The sequence below is a fragment of the Carlito syrichta genome, unplaced genomic scaffold (genome assembly GCF_000164805.1).
Source record: "Carlito syrichta isolate Samal-C Ts95f unplaced genomic scaffold, Tarsius_syrichta-2.0.1 Scaffold312149, whole genome shotgun sequence".
Lineage (NCBI taxonomy): Eukaryota > Metazoa > Chordata > Mammalia > Primates > Tarsiidae > Carlito > Carlito syrichta.
This window is the reverse complement of record NW_007256245.1, coordinates 526,598-547,660: the sequence shown is the minus strand read 5'-3', so window position 1 is coordinate 547,660 and position 21,063 is coordinate 526,598. Positions and strand designations below refer to the sequence as shown.

The following is a 21,063-nucleotide window of genomic DNA, read 5'->3' as shown; positions in this document are numbered from 1 at the left end:
GGTAAACATGGGAGGAGCTGGGATTCTTAAAGCCAGGAGCAGCAAGCACACCTTGGCCCAGGCTTCCATGGCTAACCTGAGTGGAAAGGACAGCAACAGTCAGGCAGTGGGTGTCAGCAGCAAGGTGTCACTGTGCATAGATGGTGGCTAGTGGTGTCCATGTGGGAAGTGTTTTTCTTTCAACTCTTGGCCCTGTCTCTCATTTTTGTCCCTTTAGTGGGCCAGTGTCCTGTAGCTGAGCTGGTGAGGTGGGAGGATGAGGGTTTATGGCAAGCTGAGAGCTCAGAGTTCCACTTGAGATCTTGGACCAATAATTCTCTGACTACCTTGCTGAGAGGAGAGCATGGCTGTTTTAGGGTGCCATGCCATTCTTACTGACTGAGAAGGAGGGTGTCTCTGGGTCTCTTTCCTGTCCTAGGTTTACCTCCCAGAGGCTAATGGTGCTCTACCACTGAAGAACACAGCCAAGGAAGAAGTCCACCAGCCTACCAAGATGAAATGTCTTGAAGGTATTGCTAAGTGTGCTGTAGTGTATGGATGAAAAGCCTTGGGGGTGCAGGGACTTGCTGGTCTGCTTCACACATGGGTGTGGGTGTCCAGAGTCACTGGAAGTTATTCCAAATTCTTCTACTTGCAAACTATATCATGGTGGGTGACCAAGAGATCACTTTTCTGGGCTTTATTTTCCTCACCAACATAGCAAAATGATACAGTTTAGAAAGTGACATATGGGCCGGGCGCAGTGGCTCACGCCTATAATTCCAGCACTTTGGGAGGTCGAGGTGAGAGGATTGCCTGAGTTGACGGGTTTGAGATCAACCTGACCAACTTGGTGAGACCTCATTTCTACAGTAAATGAAAAAATTAGCTGGGCATGGTGGTACATGCCTGTAGCTCCAGCTATTGGGAAGGCTGAGGCAGAAGGATTGCCTGAGCACAGCGGGTCGAGGCTGTGGTGGCCAGGAGTGTGCCACTGCCTTTCAGCCTGGGTGACAGAGTGAGACTCCGACTCAAAAAAAAAAAGCATCATATGCCGACTGTTACATGAATATACATGTGTAAAGTATCAGGCACACAGTAGGGTTAAAGGACACTGAGTCAGGGCAGCTGGAACTTGTTAAAGCAGGTTGTGGAACTTAATGAAACAACTGAAGAGGGGATGTCGGAAGTGAAAGTAAAGGTGTTTGGCATCTTCCAGGTCTCATTTTTGTGTTGTTTAAAAATCTGGTTATTTATTTAGAGACAGGGGTCTCACTATGTTGTGCAGGCTCAAATTCCTGGGCTTAAGGTATCCTCCCACTTCAGCCTCCCAAATAGCTGAGACTATAGGCACACACCACCACAACCAGTTCAGGTTCCATTTGATGTAGTTGGAGATGGTCTGGGGAGCCCTGGGGTAGGGAGGCTGTGTTGAACCCCCAGAACAGGAGACGTTGTGTTTGAGGGTGTGCTAGAGATGGCTTATAAATAGAAGTGTGATTGAGTAGCAGCCTCATTAGACAGGACTTCTCACACCTGAGCCCCCATCTTACTCCTCTTCAGGCCCACAGTTAAACCAAGGGCCAGGTAAGACCTGTGGCCCCTTGGCTCCTGAGGAGGAATTGGTATCTATCTCCCAATGGGAGGGAGAGAAAGATAATGAAGAGGATGAGGAGGAGGGGGATCTGGATCCAAATCTGGCCCCAGACCCTGAGGAGGAAGAAGAAGAAGAGAATTATCTTGGAGATCCAGCTGTACTCAGCGCTGTCCATAACACCCAGGTACATGGCAGGAGGGGGTGGGAAAGGGTTGTCCTGCTGTCTGCAGCTCACAGGCTGTGGCTAAATACTTCTGTTTTCCACCCTTTTCTAAGACAGGTTCTGGATTAACACTATTTTAGGCTTGAACCTGAATTAGGGACTCTCTCCTTCCCTCTTTCCTTTTGTCTTCCACTTAGTTTCTGTTGCTATCCTTGCCTTAAAACCAGGTTCTAGGCTGGGCACAGTGGCTCAAGAGGATTGCCTGAGCCCACAGTTTCAAGACCAGCCTGGGCAACATGGTGAGACTTTATCTCTACAATAAATCAAAAAATTAGCTGGGTGTGGTAGCACATGCCTGTAGTTCCAGCTACTTGGAAGGCTGAGGCGGAAGTATCACCTGAGCCCAGCAGGTCAAGGCTACAGTGCCTGAGAGTGTGCCACTACACTCCAGCCTGGGAGACAGAGTGAGACTCCAACTCAAAAAACAAAACAAAACAAAAAAACAGGTCCTAGTAGGCCTGTGTATCACCAGAGGCAGTGGCCCTGCCACTGGTACTGAAGGTAAGTTATCTTAGATGATCCCGGGCCATTGTTTCAGCAGTCCATTCCTGGAATTTGCTCCCTACAGAAATCCCCATGTAGAAATAAGATGACTTGGAAATGCCTTGAAGATATCACTAAGTGTGCAACCTCCACCTAGGATACAGTAGTTCCCTCTTATCCATGGTTTCACTTTCCCCTGTTTCAGTTACCTATGGTCAACCATGGTCTGAAAATAGTACAGTACAAAGAGATTTTTTAGAGAAATATCACATGTATATAACTTATTACAATATGTAATAATTTTTCTATGCTAATCTCTTACTATGCCTAATTTATGAACTATCACAAGTTATGTATAGGAAAAAATATATATAGGGTTCAGTATTATCCACAGTTTCAGGCATCCCCTGGGGGGTCTTAGAACCTATCACTTGTGGATAAGCGGAGGGATCACAGTATTAGTCTCCTCTCAGGGGAAGGAGAGGGATCCTGAGCTGGTTGACTCTGAGGAAGAGTCAAGCTGCCACTGTCCTGGGCATTAGGTTGGTCTTGCTACCTCCTTCCACAACCTCATGGACACAGATGAATATAGAAGACACCACAGGGGCCCGTGTGAGCCTGGGTGTTTCTCTCTCCTATTCCAGAAAGGTTTTCATGGCTCCACTGGAGTCAAGACCCCTGGAGTGCTCGGGATGTCACATGCCTCCTTGCATTTTCTACGGCAGGTGAGTCTGCTGCAGTCTCCATCCTTATGAGAGATGACTGGGTATTGAGGAGGACTCCATGCATTATGTTCAGTCTACTCTTGACCCTGCTCTGGAGATAAGGCACCCAAAGTGAGTGGTAGGTATGGGAGGTAGTAGGTGCTCCATCATAGAGGAGCATGGAAAATGACAGAGGTTCCCAACCAGAGGCATAGATGGACATCTCAATGTGTGATACTGGGACAACTGGCCATTCATATGAAAAAGAACAAGCTAGATCTTACCTTTAGGAAATATTTCAGTAGATGAGCACCACTGAGCTTAGGGCTAGAAAGAGTTAACCGGAAACATGGCCTGAGGCAGAGGAATCCAAGGACCAAGGAATCCTGCAGGGAGAACCAGAAGGGAATTAAAGTTCTGAGGAAGGCTTCAGGTGAATCAGAAAAGGACAGAGAATACTACCCTAGTGGCAGAAGACAAAGATCCTGAGAGAAGATTGTTTCAGAGAGGAGAGTAAGAGGCATTGACTCACCAGAAAGTAGGGAAAGCACATGACCCAACACTGTCAGGGAATGAAAAGTGCTTCCTAGGAGGTACCAAACCCTGTTGAAACAAGGGCGGGAAACACAGTCTTGTTCTCTTAAAGCTGGCTTGAGGGGACCCCTCCCCCAGCAAGATGTTGGGTGAAGTTATTGAGGGAACAGGTAGGAAAGAAACTGAGCCTTTGTAGCAAGAGCAAAGGACCATCTCCCAGACCTCTTAATTCCTCTCTCAGACCCTGGACTACCTGTCACCAATCCCTTTCCGGCCTACGTTCCCCAACACAAGCTCTCCAGCACGGCACTTTGGACCTCGACTGCCCTCCCCAGATCCATCTCTCTCCTGCAGCCTGCTGACCTCAAGGCCCCCTGGGTTCAGGTACCCGTTCAAGGTGCTGAAGATTCCAGCATCAGGACAAGCTGGGTTCCTTCCTAGAGGTCTCAGGAGCTGGTGGCTGAAGCAGGATAGGGGTCTTATTGAGGTCAGCTAACATCACAGAACTGAGTCTAGGACTCAGAACTCCTGACAAACAGATCAAAAGGTTTTCTACTGTGCCAAGATTTCCTGCAGCCAAATTGCAGGACAATATATGTTGGACGGGAATGGGAGCCCTGTTGGGCTAGGATTGTGATGTGTCATGTGACTGACCTTGAGAAGGAATATAAACAGGGTTCCCTAGATGTCTACCCGAGCTTACCTGGGGCTGAATGACTGGAGGAATTGGGGAGCTGGGAGCTTCCTTCCACCCAGCCCAAGTTTCTTTTTAAGTCTTCCCAGTCATCTGACCCAGCTTCACCCTCAGCACCAACGGATCTTGCTGCAGCAGCAGCAGCAGCAGCAGCAGCAGCAGCATAGTCGGACACCAAGGTAAAGCCTGGACAAGGAGCAGGGTTGAGAGAAGAACATCTGCATGCTGGGTATCCCCTTGTGACCAGGCATCTTCCCCAAATCCCCTTTACAGTTAAGACTCTCACACTGTTGCCCACCTGTGCACTTGCTCCCATCCTTCCCAAAGACCTCCACTTCCTGCTCACCACTTCCTGGGAAGTTCACTGTGGCAGGGGTGGGCAGGTCTGAAGGGTTGCTCCTCCTGGCTTGAAGCCCCCCAGCCAAGAAGCCTTGGTCTCAGAAGCCAGACCCCTATGCTAACCTCATGACACAAAAAGAAAAGGACTGGGTGATAAAAGTGCAGATGGTTCAGCTGCAGAGTGAGAACCCTCACCTGGATGACTACTACTACCAGGTGAGCCCCCAAGGTGTTCATCTCTGCCTCTGACCTTGGGGTCAAATGGGCCTGGACTCCCTGGGCCCTCTCTAATCCTCTCTTTAGCTCATGGAGGTCATGATCATTTAGGTGGGAAAGACGGTCACTGCAGGATAGAAGTCATATTTCTAAAGTTGACATCCCAAGCTCATTTCTCTCTTTTCTCCTATATTTTAGCCAGATAGGATTATTTATAGTCCCCAAATACATTTAGGCTTTGTCTCCATTATTTGCTGAGATTTTTTTTTTCTAGTCATCTTGGATATATGGACTTTCCCACCATTGTACACCTTTGTGGGTCTTAGAAAAGTTTTCTTATAAACATCCACTTACCTTTTACTTTAAATCTAAAGTAAAGAGATTACACCAATAGTGGGATTCAGTATGTTGACTTGAACAAACACTGGCAGACATCAAAAACCCTCCTCTTTCTTCCAGGATCGCTGAAAGTGAAATCATTTTGCACTCTTGCCTTTTTGGCATTGCTCTGTTTTTTTTTTTGTTTTTTTTTTGAGTTGGAATCTCACTCTGTCACCCAGGTCGGTATGCAGTGGCATGCTCACAGCCACCGCAGCCTAAACCTAATGGGCTCAGGAGATCTTTCCACCTCAGCTTTCCAAGTAGGTGGAACTACAAGAGTGCACTACTATGCCTGGCTTATTTTTTGATTTATTATAGAAACAAGGTTTCACCAAGTTGCCCAGGCTGGTCTCAAACCCCTGAGATCAGGCAATTCTCTTGCCTCGGACTCCCAAAGTGCTGGGATTACAGGCTTGAGACACCATTCCTGGCTTGGCATTGCTCTTAAAGGAGCCTTATTCAGATCCTTGTGTGACATGTTTTGGTGGCTGTTAGTTTAGGATTTCTCAACTTCAGAAAATATGACGGATGTGGTGCCTCACTCCTATAATCCCAGAACTTTAGGAGGCGGAGGGAAGAGAATTGTCTGAGCCCAGGGGTTCAAGACCAGTCTTGAGCAGCTTGATGAGGCCTTGTCTCTACAATAAATCAAAAAATTAGTCAGGCATGGTGGCACATACCTGTAGTTCCAGCTACTTGGAAGTCTGAGGCAGGAGGGTCACCTGAGCCCAGCAGGTCAAGGCTGTGGTGGCTGTGAACATGCTACTGCACTCCAGCCTGGGCAACAGTGAAAGTCAGACTTAAAGAAAATAAAAGAAAATATTAGAACTGTTTGCTTTGCAAATCCACAGAAGTAGAAAACTGGCCTAAGTCTGGGCATGGTGGCTCATACCTATAATCCTAGCACTTTGAGATTATAGGATGAGAGGACCACTTGAGTCCACGAATTCAAGACCAGCCTAGGCAACATAGCAAGACCTCATCTCTACAAAAAAAAAAAAAAAAAAAAAATCAAAAGATTAGCTGGGTGTGGTAGCACATGTCTATAGTCCCAGCTACTCAGGAGGCTGAGGCAGAAGGATCATCTGAAGCCAGAAGGTCAAGGCTGCGGTGAGCCATGATCGTGTCACTGTACTCCAGCCTGGCCAACAGAGTGAGACCCCAACCTAAAAAAGAAATAAAGCTGGCTTAGAGGCCAGCTGACAAATACATCCCTGGTGCTCGTTCTGTGCTTCAAGCTCTTGATGGCTTAGATATCATCAGACAACTCTGACTTTTAGAGAGTACAGGTGGGATCACAAGATTAAAACAGGGAAGGGGAGGATAGGTGGCATGTGGTGTATGTGTACTTAAAAGTGAAGAATGTAGGACGGTTGCAGATGCTAGAGCAGGTTTGCATCGTGGCTCTCCCTTTTGCCCCCTGCCTTGTCCTCAGACATGGTGGTCTAGCTCTTCAAGTACTTGGTATGGGAATCCCATGACAGGTGACATGGGGGTCACAGGTGCTTATGACACTTTAGAATCACTGCTAGGGGGCCTAAGATACAGAAGCACTTCTGGAATGAATGCTGTAGAGAAAAGTATGTTAAGAGGTTGCAAAAAAATTTTTTTTATAGAAGCTTGTACTTGAGAAGCAATTCTAAGTTCAGAAGATGAGTATAGAGTTTTTGTGTTTTCCCTATTCCATGGATTCTTAGGAATATTATCAGAAGCTAGAGAAGAAGCAGGCAGAGGAAGAGCTACTTGGACGAAAAAACAGAGTTGAGTCTCTCAAGCTAGTAACGCCTTACATTCAGAAGGCAGAGGCTTACGAGTCGGGTAGGGCCAGGACTGACCTGCTGGCTTGGGCTGGACATCTGGGTGAATGGAGGGTGGAAAGGGGGGATGTACACCCCCTTCCTCCCCCCTGAATTCTTTCATGCAGTGGTTCGAATCAAGGGCTCCCTGGGCCAGGTAGCTGTATCGACATGTTTTAGCCCTCGCCGAGCTATTGATGCTGTACCCCATGGAACTCAAGACCAGGTAGGAACATTGTCTCCTCAGAACCTTTTTTCTCTCCCCTGTTTGGGAGAAAAGTCTAGAACACTCTCATGCTTGAGTTTAGATTGTAACCTAAGAGTGAGGAAGACGTGTGATTGGACTTTATGTCTAGCCTTTCAAGTTCAACCTCTAGGTAGTCAGAGGTCTGAGAGGGGACTGTAGTGGTGTGGCTGATAGCCAGGGACTCTTTTTTCCTAGGATATAGGAGTTGTAAGCAGTCAGAGGTTTCGGGTATTGTACCGGATTGAAAAGGTGAGATATCAGTTCCTTAGGGATGAATTGCCTAAGCTTGAGAATGAGATATTATTCAAGTTGACCTCTTTTTCCACTCTCAAATTCCCAGATGTTTCTTCAGCTACTAGAGATGGAAGAGGGCCAGAAGGACAGGCCTCCACAGTCCTGCTTCTCTGAGCAGCAAAGTGACCAGGTTGAAAAGCTCTTCCAGGCCTTAAAGACCCAGGAACAGAACAACATGGAGTGAGTGTGGGAGGGTCCTCCCTCAGCCTGGGAAGGGAAGGAGCAGAAAAGACATTGGCCTTGCTTCTGCCCCCTCCTTTCTGGCATGTAGCCCTCTCCTCTACATGGAGCTCTGAAATGCATTCCTCTCTCGCTCGTAGAGAGGCAGCAGATGGCTTCCTGCAGGTGCTCTCTGTGAGGAAGGGGAAGGCCTTGGTAGCCCGGCTAGTTCCCTTCTTGCCCCAGGATCGGGCTGTTAGCCTTCTTCTGGTTGTCACCCACCATCTGCCCCTCCTGATCCAGAGGGACGTGACTGACCAGGTACTGTGGCATTGAGTGGAGAAGAGAATGGTCTTCTGTATGAGTTAGGGATATTTCCTCCCTTCTAGTCCCCACTCCCTAGAGATGCAAGAAAAGGTGCTGGCCTTGCCACCATCAGGTAAGAAAGTTACAAAACAAACCACTACAGGAACAGTGATCATCTTTAGGTGCGATGAACAAAAGAAAAAACAAATGTATGGTTACATAGGTGTGCGTGCGCCATGGAGGTTTGAGATAACCCCCTGATAAGCACTGAGGGCCATATCTACTTCTTAGGGAGAGCATCCTAGAACTAGTGGGTGTGAGGACTCAATGTTAGGGAAGGACAGTCATGAGTGGTGCTAAGCCTGGTAAGTAACCTGATCAGGAAGGTTTCAAAGGCAGGTCAGCAAGGGAATGGGTTGGAGGCAAAGTAGAAGGTGAAGCTACAGTAGAGTTTGAGAGAGGTGCTTACTGATCTTCTTGCAGGCCCTACAAATGTTATTCAGACCTCTAAGCAAATATATTGGTTGCTTGACCTTTCATGAACTCCTCCAAGGACTTCGGGGACTAATGCTGAGACCACCTGGCTCCTTAGAGAAGCCAGTCACTGTGGTGCTTCAGAATCAGGTAATATATCTGGGAGGCTTTTCTCTTGTCATAGATGACTTCCAGGTGGTATCACTTGTATGGAATAAGTGAGGGAATACTCTCATCTCTCCACAAACCTTATCCTCTTCAATGTTCTCAATTTCCAGTGAGCATAGGATCACCTAGTAAGCTTATTAAACCTGGTTCCTTGATCCTACCTACAGAGAGTCATTCAGTAGGTCTGGGATGGGGCCCATGTACCTACTTTTCTAACAGATTCCCTGATTGCTGCTGCTGCTGAGAGCCTCTGGAGGAGCAGTCTCCAAACTTTTAGGGTTTGTTTTTGTTTTTGTTTTTTTGAGTCACAGTCTCACTCTGTCACCCAGGCTGAAGTGCAGTGGCACACTCATGGCCTCCACAGCCTCAACCTGCTGGGCTCAGGCGATCCTTCTGCCTCAGCCTTCCAAGTAGCTGGAACCACAGGCATGTGCCACCACATCCAGCTATTTTTTATTTATTTATTTTTTAGTTGGAGTCTCATTGTGTCACCCAGACTGGAGTGCAGTGGCCACTACTGGCCACCGCAGCCTCAACCTGCTGGGCTCCGGCGATCCTTCCACCTCAGCCTTTCAAGTAGCTGGAACTATAGGCATGCGCTACCATGCCCGGCTCATTTTGATTTATTGTAGAGATGAGGTCTCACCAAGTTGCCCAGGTGGGTCTCGAACCCGTGGGCTCAGCCTCCCAAAATGCTGGGATTACAGGCTGAGCCACCGAGCCCGACTTAATTTTTAAATTTATTGTAGAGATGAGGTTTCGCCAAGTTGCCTAGGCTGTTCTTGAACCCAGAGGTTCTCTCGCTTCCTCCTCCCAAAGTGCTGGGATTACTGGCGTGAGCCACCATGCCTGGTAGTCTCCAAACTTTTGATTGTGTAGGAAAAACTCTGAACCATACCACCCATGTGTGTTTATAAATCATATATATGTAACACTGTAGTAATAGGTATACAATAAATATAAGATTGAAAGTTCTAAAGAATGAGACTTTAGACATGAAAGTTCTGATATTGTCTTTCAACATCCCAGTGGATTATCTTATGTACTCCACTCTGAAGATCTTTGCTTAAAGCAGTGCTTCTTAAAGTGGGGTCTACAGACTACCTGCCTCAGATTCCTGAATCCATTCCTGATCTGCAGACTAATTCCCAGAGGCGAAGCCTAGAAATATGCTTTTAATTAGCTTTCCAAGAGTTTTTTGGAAAGCTCAGAGTACTAATTTCTTTGGAAAGGTTAGAGAGGTTATTGGCTAGCCACTGTAGAACCTGACAGTTCTTGTGGGTATTAGACCCCATCTCTAAATGTGAATCTGTCTTTTAATTGGGAAGATAACAGAGCCAGAGAAGCACTGAATGCCTAGGATGAACTCATTTTTCCCTGGAAAATGAAAAAAAAAAATGTGTGTGTATGTGTGTGTGTATATCACTTTCAGTTTGGAATATCTTTGCTCTATGCCCTGCTGAGTCATGGGGAGCAGCTGGTATCCCTGAATTCTTGCCTAGAGAAATCCAACAGTGAGCATACAGCTTGGTAAGATAATAAAGTCCTTCTAAATACTATTTCAGTGCCCCTGGGATGCAATGGTTGAGCTAGATGAGCTATTTCTTGGGTGGCCTATCAATGATTGGGGGCGAGGTTAGGCAGAGAAAGGAGAGATAGCAGGGCTATAGCTCTTCTGGTTTTTTACTATAGTGCCCTAGAGTGTTAGTTTCCCATGGGAGGCAATATAACAGAGTAGTTAAGGAGACAAACTTAGCTGGGCAGGGTGACTCATGCTTATGATCCCAGCACTTTGGGAGGTTGACGTGCGAGGATTTCCTAAGCTCACAGGTTCGAGACCAGCTTGAGCAACTTGGTGAGACCGCTTCTCTACAACTTAAAAAAAAATTAGCCAGGCTTGGTGGTGTGTGCCTGTAGTTCCAGCTACTTGGAAAGCTGAGGCTGAAGGATCACTTGAGCCCAGTAGGTCAAGGCCAGCAGGTCGAGCCTGGGTAACAGTGTGAGACTCCAACTCAAAAAAAAAAAAAGAGACAAACTTTAGAGAGTCAGACTAGGTTTGAATTCTGGCTCTGTCACTTAGCAGTAATATAATTTGGGGTCAAGTTATTTCACTTCTCTTATGTTTCCTTATCTATAAACTAGGAATGATTATACTAACACCTTAGAGTTCATAAGATTAATAAGAAAAATATACAAAGTGCTAAGCATTGCCAAGCACATACTGTACATGCAAATGTTACTTCTTAATTGCTACCTGGGGGTGGGAGATGATGATAGTGGCAGTAGAAGGATAAAAAACCTTGGCTCTGAGTCTGTTTCCTGCTCTTCAGGACAGACATAGTGGTTCTGATTGCCTGGAAGATAGCCCAGATGCCTACTTCCTCTCTGGCAGAACCCCTGGTCTTCCCCAGCAATCTACTTCCCCTGTTCTGCCACCACGTGGACAAGCAATTGGTTCAGCAGCTGAAGGCCAGGATGGAGTAAGTAATGGCAGAAACAAGGTCAAAGCCCCTTGTTCAAGCTAGGGTCTGTTACTTGCCTTACTACTCCTTTCTTTCAAACTATGAGCATGGAGGATCACATGCTTCTAGAAGTAGTTCTATATACTTTGACATTTACTCTGAGTAACCAGTCTAGCCCCAAGTTAGGGCCCTGTGGCCCATTTCTTCTGCCAAATCTTTTAATTTATTCCCAGGTGCTTTGGTCATTTATAGTGCTAAGCTATTTTAGGCTGAGAATTAATCTGAGAACCTGAATCACATATTCGTTCAAGAAATACTTGAGTGACAAACTATTTCAGGATATAACTATGAATAACATAGAGGTCACCTTTGTCCTCAGAACTTACCATCTGCTAGAAAGAACCAGATACTAACCAATTATATTAATCATATAAATACTTGTAAAATGGAATTGTACATGCGGTTAATACCTGTTCTCTTTATAGGCATGCCTGGATCTACTGATTTGTTTGTTCTGGAATACATGTACATGGAAAGTTTAATCATCAGACACTAGCTGTATAAGCTATGTCTATGGAGTTCCAGAGTCTGAAGACATTTCTTACGCCTTGATATATTAGAGGAACCTGCCCAAAACATTTTCATATCCTTTGTTCAAAAACCTAAATGATGTGCCTAAAAATAAGTCATGATATAATAAGGTATAATTAAAGAGATGACAGAATGATGTGTTGGAACTTGCTTGTAAATTAGGAGCTATCATGAAGGCCACTTCTTATGTGTGAGTGCTCAAAGAATGTCCTTATTATAATGACAAGTCTTTGTTACACCTAACAAAAGAAATTGCTTCAAGATGAAGTCTTGCTATGTTGCCCAGGCTGGTCTTGAACTCCTGGGCTCAAGCAATCTTCCCACCTTGGCCTCCCAAAGTGCTGGGATTACAGACATAATCTACCAAAACCAACCCAAGTTACCATTTTTTTTATATATAGAAAGAAAATAGTCCTAGCTGAATTTAGAGGATTGGATGTAAATGTCTCCCTTGTGATAGAAAATGTTTCGTTTCATTTTGACAAATAAGGTCATGTATTCAACAAACACTGGAGTGCCCTTTATGAACTAGGCATAGTTTTAGGTAGGAAGGTGACAGTGTTGAGCAACACAAAGTCCTTTTTTTTTTTTTTTTTTTAAGACAGGGTCTCACTCTGTCACTCAGGCTGGAGTGCAGCCTAGACTTCCTGGGCTCAAGCAATCCTCCCACTCCAGTCTCTCCAATGGCTGGCACTACAGGCATGCGCTACCACACCCAGCTAATTTTATTTATTTATTTTTGGGGGTAAAGATGAGGTGTCACTATGTTGCTCAGACTAATCTCCAGCTCCTGGGCTCAGTATACGGTCTGTTTGGACGTGAAGTGACACAAAATATCGAGTAGTGATACATACTATGATGAAAACAAAACTGGGTAATGAGAGAGGCTTAGTTTGAATGGTCCAGGAAGGACTGTCAAAGGTTTCACTTAAGCTGAGATGGTCTGGACCTGGAAAAAAATATGATAAGAAGATACTGCAGTCTATTAGGAGACCTTCCCAAAATGCCTACTCAACACCGCTTCTTGCCTCAACCCCTTTTCTTCTCTTCTGGGGTCACCAATTTTGAGTCATATTTCTCTGAGAAAACAACGAACCAGGAGCCCTACCATCTCCACTCCCTTACCTACCCGTGCTCTCTGCCTGTAACAAGGGGTAGTATTTGACTTCAACGTTGGGATCAAAACCCTCATGGTGGATCCCGAGTGTAAGACTTGGTCTGTGCTACCAAGGAACTTGCACCATCACAGAGCCTGTAAACACATAAGAGCACAATAAGAAAACCGAAGAAGAGAGGCAGGAACCGGATTCCAAAAGAGCTAGTTGCGGCTGGACTAAGAAGGCAAAGGGTAATCCCCCCCATGGCGAAACCGCTGCAACGGCTTTCCGAAGGCCGCTGAACTAGGCGGTGGAGTCTTTCAGGGTAGTTAGGAAGGAGGGGCCGAGGATAAAGGCAGATGTGGCTTTGCTGGAGAGGTTGCCACCGCCCCCTACAGGCAAGGAACGTAAGGGGCCAGAGATAGCGGGGCGGTCCTGCGGAGATCACGAGACAGCACCGGCGCGGCTGGGAACACTGCGCATGCTCGCGACGCAGCCAGGGTCCGGGACTGCCGGGTTCAGGTGACCGGAAGGAACGCCTAGACCAAGATGGCGGCAGAAGAGGGGGCCGGTAGTGGTGCTTCCGCTGGCGGTAGTTGCCGCGCTGCGGCCATGGGGCGGGTTTTGCCGATGCTGCTGGTGCCGGTCCCTGCCGAGGCAACGGGGCAGCTGGGGTCCCGGGCGCAACTGCACAGAGAGCAAGAGGCTCTAGGGAGTCTGACGGCTGCAGGCAGCCTCCAAGTGCTTTCCTTGGCGCCGGGCGGCCGGAGCGGGGGTGGCTGCTGCCTCGAGGGCCCCTTCCGGCAGTAAGTGCAGAGGGAGAGCTGGGCAGTGTGGGGGGAGTCTGGAACCTAAGGTCGGCTGGGTGCGCCCCAAGGGGCCACGCCGATTCCTTCCTCCAGGCAGGGGAGTGGCGGGAGAGGGGTGACAGCCGCGGGGAACGTCTCAAAGGCGAGGCCGGTTTTCTCTCGGAACCTTTTCCGCGGCCCGAGGCAGAGTGCTCACCTTGTTACTTCCCTGCACCCCTGCTTCCCTGTTCTGGGTGGGCGGAGACAGTATCCTGCTCCTCTACCACTTATAGCGAACCCGGAAAGGGTCCCCACTTACGCCGTGAGTTTTTTCATTCTTCAGCACTGGTTAATGAGCTGTCACAGAACCGAGTACCACGCCCATTTCCCCCCCTTTCAGTTAAATCTGTTAAAGATACCAGCTGGGGATTATCTCTAATTTGAATCATGCTGATACTTTCTTCTTGTCCTTGAAACGAATAACGTTTTTCTTCTCATGTGGGCTTTCTTCTTCCTCAAGAGCAGAGTCCGGTTTGTCCATTCACTTACTCATTCAGTAAATATTATGTGCCGACACCTAAGTGCAGTGTCTAAAAAGTTGAGAAAAACACAATTCTTAATGTGGGGCGTGCATGTTTTGGCAAGACAGACATATAATTACAATAATGCATTCTCTTGCACTTTCGTAGCTCTCGGTTCAGGACTTACAGTTTACTTCATAAAGTTTGGGAGTGCCCTCTGAGTATTTCTGCCTGGGTTCTTTAATAACCGAAAATATTTTAGAAACTATCTTTTTAAGGTTTTGGGTAGCCAGAAGGTGTCTTACCTTTGAATCTCGAGGTCCTATAACAGCACCTGACACTTAATAGAAGATACGTTTGATAAGTCAGTATACTTGTCTTTCTAGAAAGAGGAATCTTTCTGTAGGGGAAGTTAGTGTATTCAGCAGTATCAGGTACCTTTGAATGCAGCTCTGTAAAGAGAGGAATGGGGCAGAGAGAAAAGCAGCAGAACTCTTTAGGTGTTTGAGAATGCAGCAGAGAAAATGAGACAGACACATGAAATAATGGGGGCATTCATAAGCTAGTTCATGAAATTAGAGGGGAGGAGGGCTTTTTTATTCTTTTATTTAAATCTAATTGTATTTTTCTTCAATTAAAATACTTAAGTGTAAAAATAAGGGCAAGTTTGTAGCATTCAGAGTTGACTTCCTTTTCAAGTACATAGGTCTTCTTACATTTCATTTAAAATTTTCTGTCTTTCTATGTGGCAGCATAGTCCCTATGCTAATTAATTTAATGGTGTCTCAGTATTCTGCCTTTTAAATATACCTTATTTTGTTTACTTCTTTTTCATATTTGACATTTTAGATTTTTGGTGTCAACAGTCAGAAACTGAATGTTCTTGAAAAATTATCAGTCCAGGTATAAAGAAAGAAATGTAAAATGTGTCAGTTTTTAATAAGGACATAATAGTACCAAGTCTAATTTTTTGAATACAAATTAATACTTTTGTAGACAAAGGAAGCTTTTAAAATAAAGATGACTTCTTTCCCCCCATTTCGGAAGATAAAATTTTATTGCACAGTAGCTTTGCCTCTGCATTATATCATTTTCTGATTTGGGACCCTTTTATTTGTAAGGTGTAACTTAATTTTAATATTTAATTTGAAGCTAAAGCATCATTAGTCTCTCTCCATCCTTTTATCCAGTATCGGTATGTATTATTATAATTTTTTTTTGAATTGGAGTCTCACTCTTGTGGCCAGGCTGGAGTGCAGTGGAACGCTCACGTCCACTGCAGCCTCGACCTGCTGGACTCAGGCGTTCTTTCCACCTCAGCCTTCCAAGTAACTGGAACTGTAGACGCATGCCACGTTGGCCAGCTAGTTTTTGTGATTTATTGTGGAGATGAGGTATCACCAAGTTGCCCAGACTGGTCTCAAACCCCTGGGCTCAGGCAATCCTCTTGCCTCAGCCTCCCAAAGTGCTGGGATTACAGGCTTAGCCACCATGCCTGGCCCTCGGGATGTAGTTCTTAAGAGACAGAGTCTTACTGTTGCCCAGACTGTAGTGTAGTGGCTCAATTGTTGCTTACTGCCGCTTTGAGCTTTGAGGTGGGGATCCTCCCACCTCAGCCTTCCCAGTAGCCAAGACTGTAGGTGCAAGCTACCAAGCCTGACTTCAGTGTTAATTGACATTACAGTTTAAAATGTTTTTAACTGTGATGTTCAGTATGGTGGTTATTAGCTATATGTGGCTATTAAAATTGAAATTAAAAATTCATTTCCGAGTCGAGTGTGGTGACTGATGCCTGTAATTCCAGCACTTTGCGAGGCAGAGGTAAGAGGATTACCTAAGCCCATGGGTTTGAGCGACATGGTGAGACCTTGTCTCTACAATAAATCAAAAAAATTAGCCGAGCATGGTGGTGCATGCCTGTAGTTTCAGCTACTTGGAAGGCTGAGGTGGAAGAATTGCCTGAGCCTGGCAGGTCCAGGATAGGGTGGCCGTGAATGTGCCACTGCACTCCAGCCTGGCAGCCTGGGTTACAGAGTGAGACTCTGACTCAAAAAAAAAAAAAATTCAGTTTCTCAATTGCACTACTCAACATTTCAAGTGTTCAGTAGCCACATGTGGCTGTTGACTACTGTGTTGGGCAGTGCTGATGTAGAAAATTTCCATCATCAAAGAAAGTTCTATTGGACAGAATTATTCTATAATATACCATTTGGAGACTTCAAAGTCTGTAAATAAACCACTCTTTAAAAAACTCTTTGAAAACATTTAAGTTAGCAAAAAACCTATTTTATTAATTGTGAGCATCACCTCATATAAATAAAATACATATTTGATTGCTGATACATATCCTTGATCATGATAGTTCCTTTAAACATATCATCGTTCAGTATTTAAGATGAAGGGGTAAAAGGAGCTGTCATTTCTTGCTTTGAGCCCCCTTTTTACCACCCATTCCTGTATTTGTTGGTGTGAAGGGACAGAACGGGAAGAAATGAGGAAAGGGAAGGGGGAAGAGGAGAGAAGTCCTAGAGCTGTTTTCATTCTCTTAAATTGGAATGTAGACTTAATGCTACAGAGTCAGCTAAACTGTTCTTTACTCATTCTGCTCTTCGACTACCATTATTGTGGGTAAATATTTTTGTGGATGCAGAATATAATACAGCTAAACTTTTTTTCTTAGCTTTGTATGGGAGAATTCTTATGACAGCAGCACACCAACTGACAAGCCCAAACTGCTTGCTCTTAGTGAAAATTATGAATTGCTCATCTATGAATTTAATTTGAAAGATGGAAGATGTGATGCAACCATTTTATATAGCATTAATGGGAAGATATTGCAAAAACTCATTGAAGATCAAGATATCAGTAAGTACCTACGGGTCGTCTTTTGGCATGTTTAAATTTGTGATATTACCATGTAATTTTATGTATTTCAGGAAAAGTTATCATAGAGATAAGATGGGGGGGTCTACATTGTCTGATGTGGTAGCCACTAGCCACATGGGGCTATTAATTACTAGAAACACAGTACAGGTGAATTAAGATATTCTTTCAGTGTCATATGCAAATCAGATTTTGAAGACTTAGTACTAAAAAAGTAAAATATCACATTCGTAAATTTTTTGTGCCAATTGCATGCTGAAATGATGATTTTTTAATATAACAAGATAAATAATATGTATTTATTTATTTATTTTATTTTTTATTTTTTTGAGTTGGAGTCTCACTCTCTCGCCCAGACTGGAGTGCAGTGGCCGCTCCCGGCCACCGCAGCCTCGACCTGCTGGGCTCCGGCGATCCTTCCACCTCAGCCTTCCAAGTAGCTGGAACTACAGGCATGCACTACCATGCCCAGCTAATTTTTCGAATTATTGTAGAGATGAGGTCTCGCCAAGTTGCCCAGGCGGGTCTCGACCCGTGGGCTCAGGCAATCCACTCACCTCAGCCTCCCAAAGCGCGGGATTACAGGCTGAGCCACCAAGCCCTGCTAATGATATGTGTTTTTTAAATTAATTTCACCTGTTTCTTTTCAGTGTGGCTACTAGAAAACTTTAAATCAAATATGTGGCTCACGGTATATTTCTATTGGGCGATGATCTACATAGGTTACAGAGCTGTTACTATGTCCTGTCCTTATGGTTGCAGGAAGCAGATATCAAAGCACACAGGCCTCTATTTTTAAAGCAGTAGCATACTCCACCTTTGATTATAAAGTTTCTTTTTCTTTTTTTTAAGTATGTGATCTGTGGGGTCCCATGGATAAGTTGACTTTTTTGAGTATTCCTTCTGGTGTGCAATCAGATTCTAGCCATAAACAGAGGGAACTAGGACTTTTTTTTTTTTTTTTTGAGTTGGAGTTTCACTCGTCGCCCAGGCTGGAGTGCAGTGGCATGCTCATGGCCATCCCAGCGTAGATCCGCTGGGCTCTGGTGATCCATCCTCCTCTGCTTTCCAAGTAGCCAGAACTACAGGTGCACACTACCACGCCTGGCTAATTTTTGATTTATTGTAGAGACGAGGTCTTGCCAAGTTGCCCAGGCTGGTCTTGAGCCTGCGGGCTCAGGCAGTCTACTTGCTATGGCCTCCCAAAGTGCTGGGATTACAGTCTGAGCCACCAAGCTTGGCCATTGTAGGCCATCTTTATTCATCCTCTTACCCACCTCTCAATGTCTACTTGCTTAGGTAGGTATGAGCAATAACTGTCTAGAGTTGGACTAAGCACAGTTTCCTTTTTGTTTTTGTTATGTTTATGAAATCAAATTTACCAGTAGTAAAATTGTGACATTGAAATAATTAATATCCTTTTGTTTTGTAGGTATTTCCTTATTGTCTTTGAGAATTCTGTCATTTCACAATAACACATCATTATTGTTCATCAACAAATATATCATCCTACACATTGTATTTCCTGAAAGAGATGCTGAGATTAGAGTACTCAACTGTTTCACACTTCCCTTGCCTGCACAGGCAGTGGACATAATTACTGATGCCCAGGTCTGCAGAGGAATTCTTTTTGTTTTGAGTAATTCAGGCTGGATTTGTATCCTTGGCAGTAAAGATGTTGATTGATATGTAGTGGAGGATAATACCTAGAGAATGAGCCTTTGTAGGCTTTTAGTTTTGGGAGCAGGGATTTAAGGAGAATGGTTAGTTTTTCAGTGAAACTTTTCAGGAAAAAAGATCCTTACAAACTTAAAGTACTAAACTATATTACATTATGTTGCATTTGAATATTTTCCAGTTTATGCATGTATTTTTTCATAGTTATAATCACTTCATCCATACGTATTTGTGTTCTTTAAATTTGCATGTTCTCTATATTACCTATTTATTCAAAATATATCTTGAACACCTACTATGTGCTTGGTCCATGAAGGATTTAAATGAGTGCTTTATGGATGTGATACCTATTTTTTTTTTTGAGTTGGAGTCTCTGTCACCCTGGCTAGAGGGCAGTGGCACGCTCATGGCCACCATAGCCTCGACCTACTGAGTTCAGGCGATCCCTTCGCTTCAGCCTTCCAATTAGCTGAAACTACAGGTGTGCGCTACAATGCCAGGCTAATTTTTTTATTTATGTAAAGACAAGGTCTCGCCATGTTGCCCAGACTGGTCTCGAACTCCTGGATTCAGGCAATCCTCTCGCTTCAGCCTCCCAAAGTGCTGGGATTAAAGGCGTGATACCTATAATACATGCCCGGCTTGATACATATCTTTTTATGTGTGAATATAATTCACCTCTTTTCTCTAATCATGATTCCATCATATTAAATAATGGTTTGCTTAACCATTGTTAATTTGTTTTTGGAAAATATTATGGGTTCTTTATTGCTAGCATATCTGTATGTCAGCAAAATTATTTTGAAGATTTGAAAAATGACCTCTTGAATGATTTTGGGACTTTGATTTTTGAGTTAAAAGAATGGTTTTTATATTTTAGGTGTAGCATTTTTGCTGACATGTCCTAAATACTGTATTAATTTCATTTTTTTTTTTTGGTCAGTGTATAGAACTGCACTGTCCATAGTAGGCAATAGATATGTGTGACTATTGAGCATATGAAATTGGCTAGCATGACTTGGGAACTGAATTCTTAATTTTGTTTAATTACTTTAGACTTAAAAACTGATACTTGATTCAGTTTTTGGAGAACTTTTAAGTATGTTTGGAACAAATTTGTTTGTTCCAACTTTCAGCTGTAAATTTTATGAAGTCTAAATAGAGATATAAATAGGTTTGTTTGTTAGAGTCTCACTCTATTGCCCAGGCTGTAGTGCAGTGACACACTCATGGCCACCCCAGCATCAACCTGCTGGGCTCCCATGATCCTTCGGCCTCAGCCTCCCAAGTAGCTGGGACTACAGGCACACACTACCATGCCTGGCTAATTTTTTATTTATTGTAGAGATGAGGTCTTGCCAAGTTGCCTGGGCTGGTCTCAAACACGTGGGCTCAGGCAATCCACTCGCCTCGGCCTCTCAAAGTGCTGGGATTATAGGCTGAGCCACTGAACCTGGCCAAGATCAGGTATTTTAACTGAAAATTTAGTATACTATTGAGATGTTTTGTGAGTATAAAATACCAAATTGTGAACACTTATGAGAAAAAGTATGTGTGATATCTCAATTTTTATATTTATTACATGTTAAAATGGTAGTACTTCGGATAGACAGTATTAGGCTACATAAAATATATTAAGAGTAGGTTCACCTAATCTCTTAGACAGCACTTTTGCGAAATAGCTGTGTCTCAGGGCCTGGCACATGGTCAGCAAATATTTTTGAATGAACTTTGCGTCAGGTTATTTATTGTGCCACAAACTTCATAACCATCTGGCTATTATGATGGGGTCTACCTCAGTTTACTGTCTTTCTTCTGCAGTACCTACAAAGTTGAAGTGATGAAGTTTATAGCTCTGTTCCTTCCTGTGGTTTTTATGGTTAGTCATACTTATAAAACTGACATTTTCTTTAACTGTCACTCAAAGACATTTTTGACATTGTGGATGGTACATATGTAGCTCATGTGGATTTAGCACTTCACCAAGAAGAAATGTGTAATGAGCAGCAACAGGAACCAGCCAAGGTTTCTTCCTTTACTTCACTGAAAGTGTCTCATGACCTAGATGTTGTAGTGATTATCAGCTCCTCCAATTCTGCGGTTGCTCTTAACTTAAATTTGTATTTCAGGTATGTAGATTACTGCACTTTCTAATTGAGATAAATTAGAGCCATAAGAGGTTTAAAATGTATTTGTTAGCTTTTTTTAAAAACTGTTTTTTCTTCTTAGATCATGTTCTGTGTACTACATAATGAGATAGTTATTATATAATAATGTATGGGGGGACTCCCAAAAAACTGAATTTATTTATAAAAAATTATGTATTCTTATATGTGAAAAAAATTATGTATTCTTTTTTTTTAAATCAGTATTTTTTATTATGATGTTGTGGGGTACAGTTAAGGGTTAGGTATACAAATATGCTTCATTTAGGCCCCCTTGTTGATAAC

At 44.1% G+C, this 21,063-nt stretch overlaps 2 protein-coding genes across 4 annotated transcripts in view; both read left to right on the top strand.

Moving 5' to 3' along the window:
* The first annotated feature begins 493 nt into the window (after window positions 1–493).
* Window positions 494–11,777, top strand: PATL2 (PAT1 homolog 2). Its single transcript, XM_008069631.1, has 15 exons — window positions 494–509; window positions 1,561–1,760; window positions 2,927–3,007; window positions 3,762–3,904; window positions 4,304–4,393; window positions 4,628–4,769; window positions 6,848–6,968; window positions 7,075–7,172; window positions 7,389–7,442; window positions 7,534–7,667; window positions 7,808–7,967; window positions 8,436–8,576; window positions 10,027–10,124; window positions 10,925–11,074; window positions 11,542–11,777. Exons 1-15 carry the CDS (start codon window positions 494–496, stop codon window positions 11,558–11,560), a joined length of 1,647 nt encoding a protein of 548 aa, XP_008067822.1. The 3' UTR covers window positions 11,561–11,777.
* A 1,489-nt stretch (window positions 11,778–13,266) lies between these two features.
* SPG11 (SPG11, spatacsin vesicle trafficking associated) overlaps window positions 13,267–21,063 on the top strand; it is a 100,261-nt gene continuing 92,464 nt past the window's right edge. For 2 of the 3 annotated variants that reach the window (XM_008069629.1, XM_008069628.1), the window contains exons 1-4: window positions 13,267–13,550; window positions 16,734–16,918; window positions 18,369–18,593; window positions 20,541–20,742. In XM_008069629.1, the coding sequence (XP_008067820.1) occupies window positions 13,294–13,550; window positions 16,734–16,918; window positions 18,369–18,593; window positions 20,541–20,742 (869 nt within the window). In that variant the 5' untranslated portion in view covers window positions 13,267–13,293. The remainder of the gene's footprint in view (window positions 13,551–16,733; window positions 16,919–18,368; window positions 18,594–20,540; window positions 20,743–21,063) is intronic. The other variant, XM_008069630.1, reaches the window with a different exon arrangement.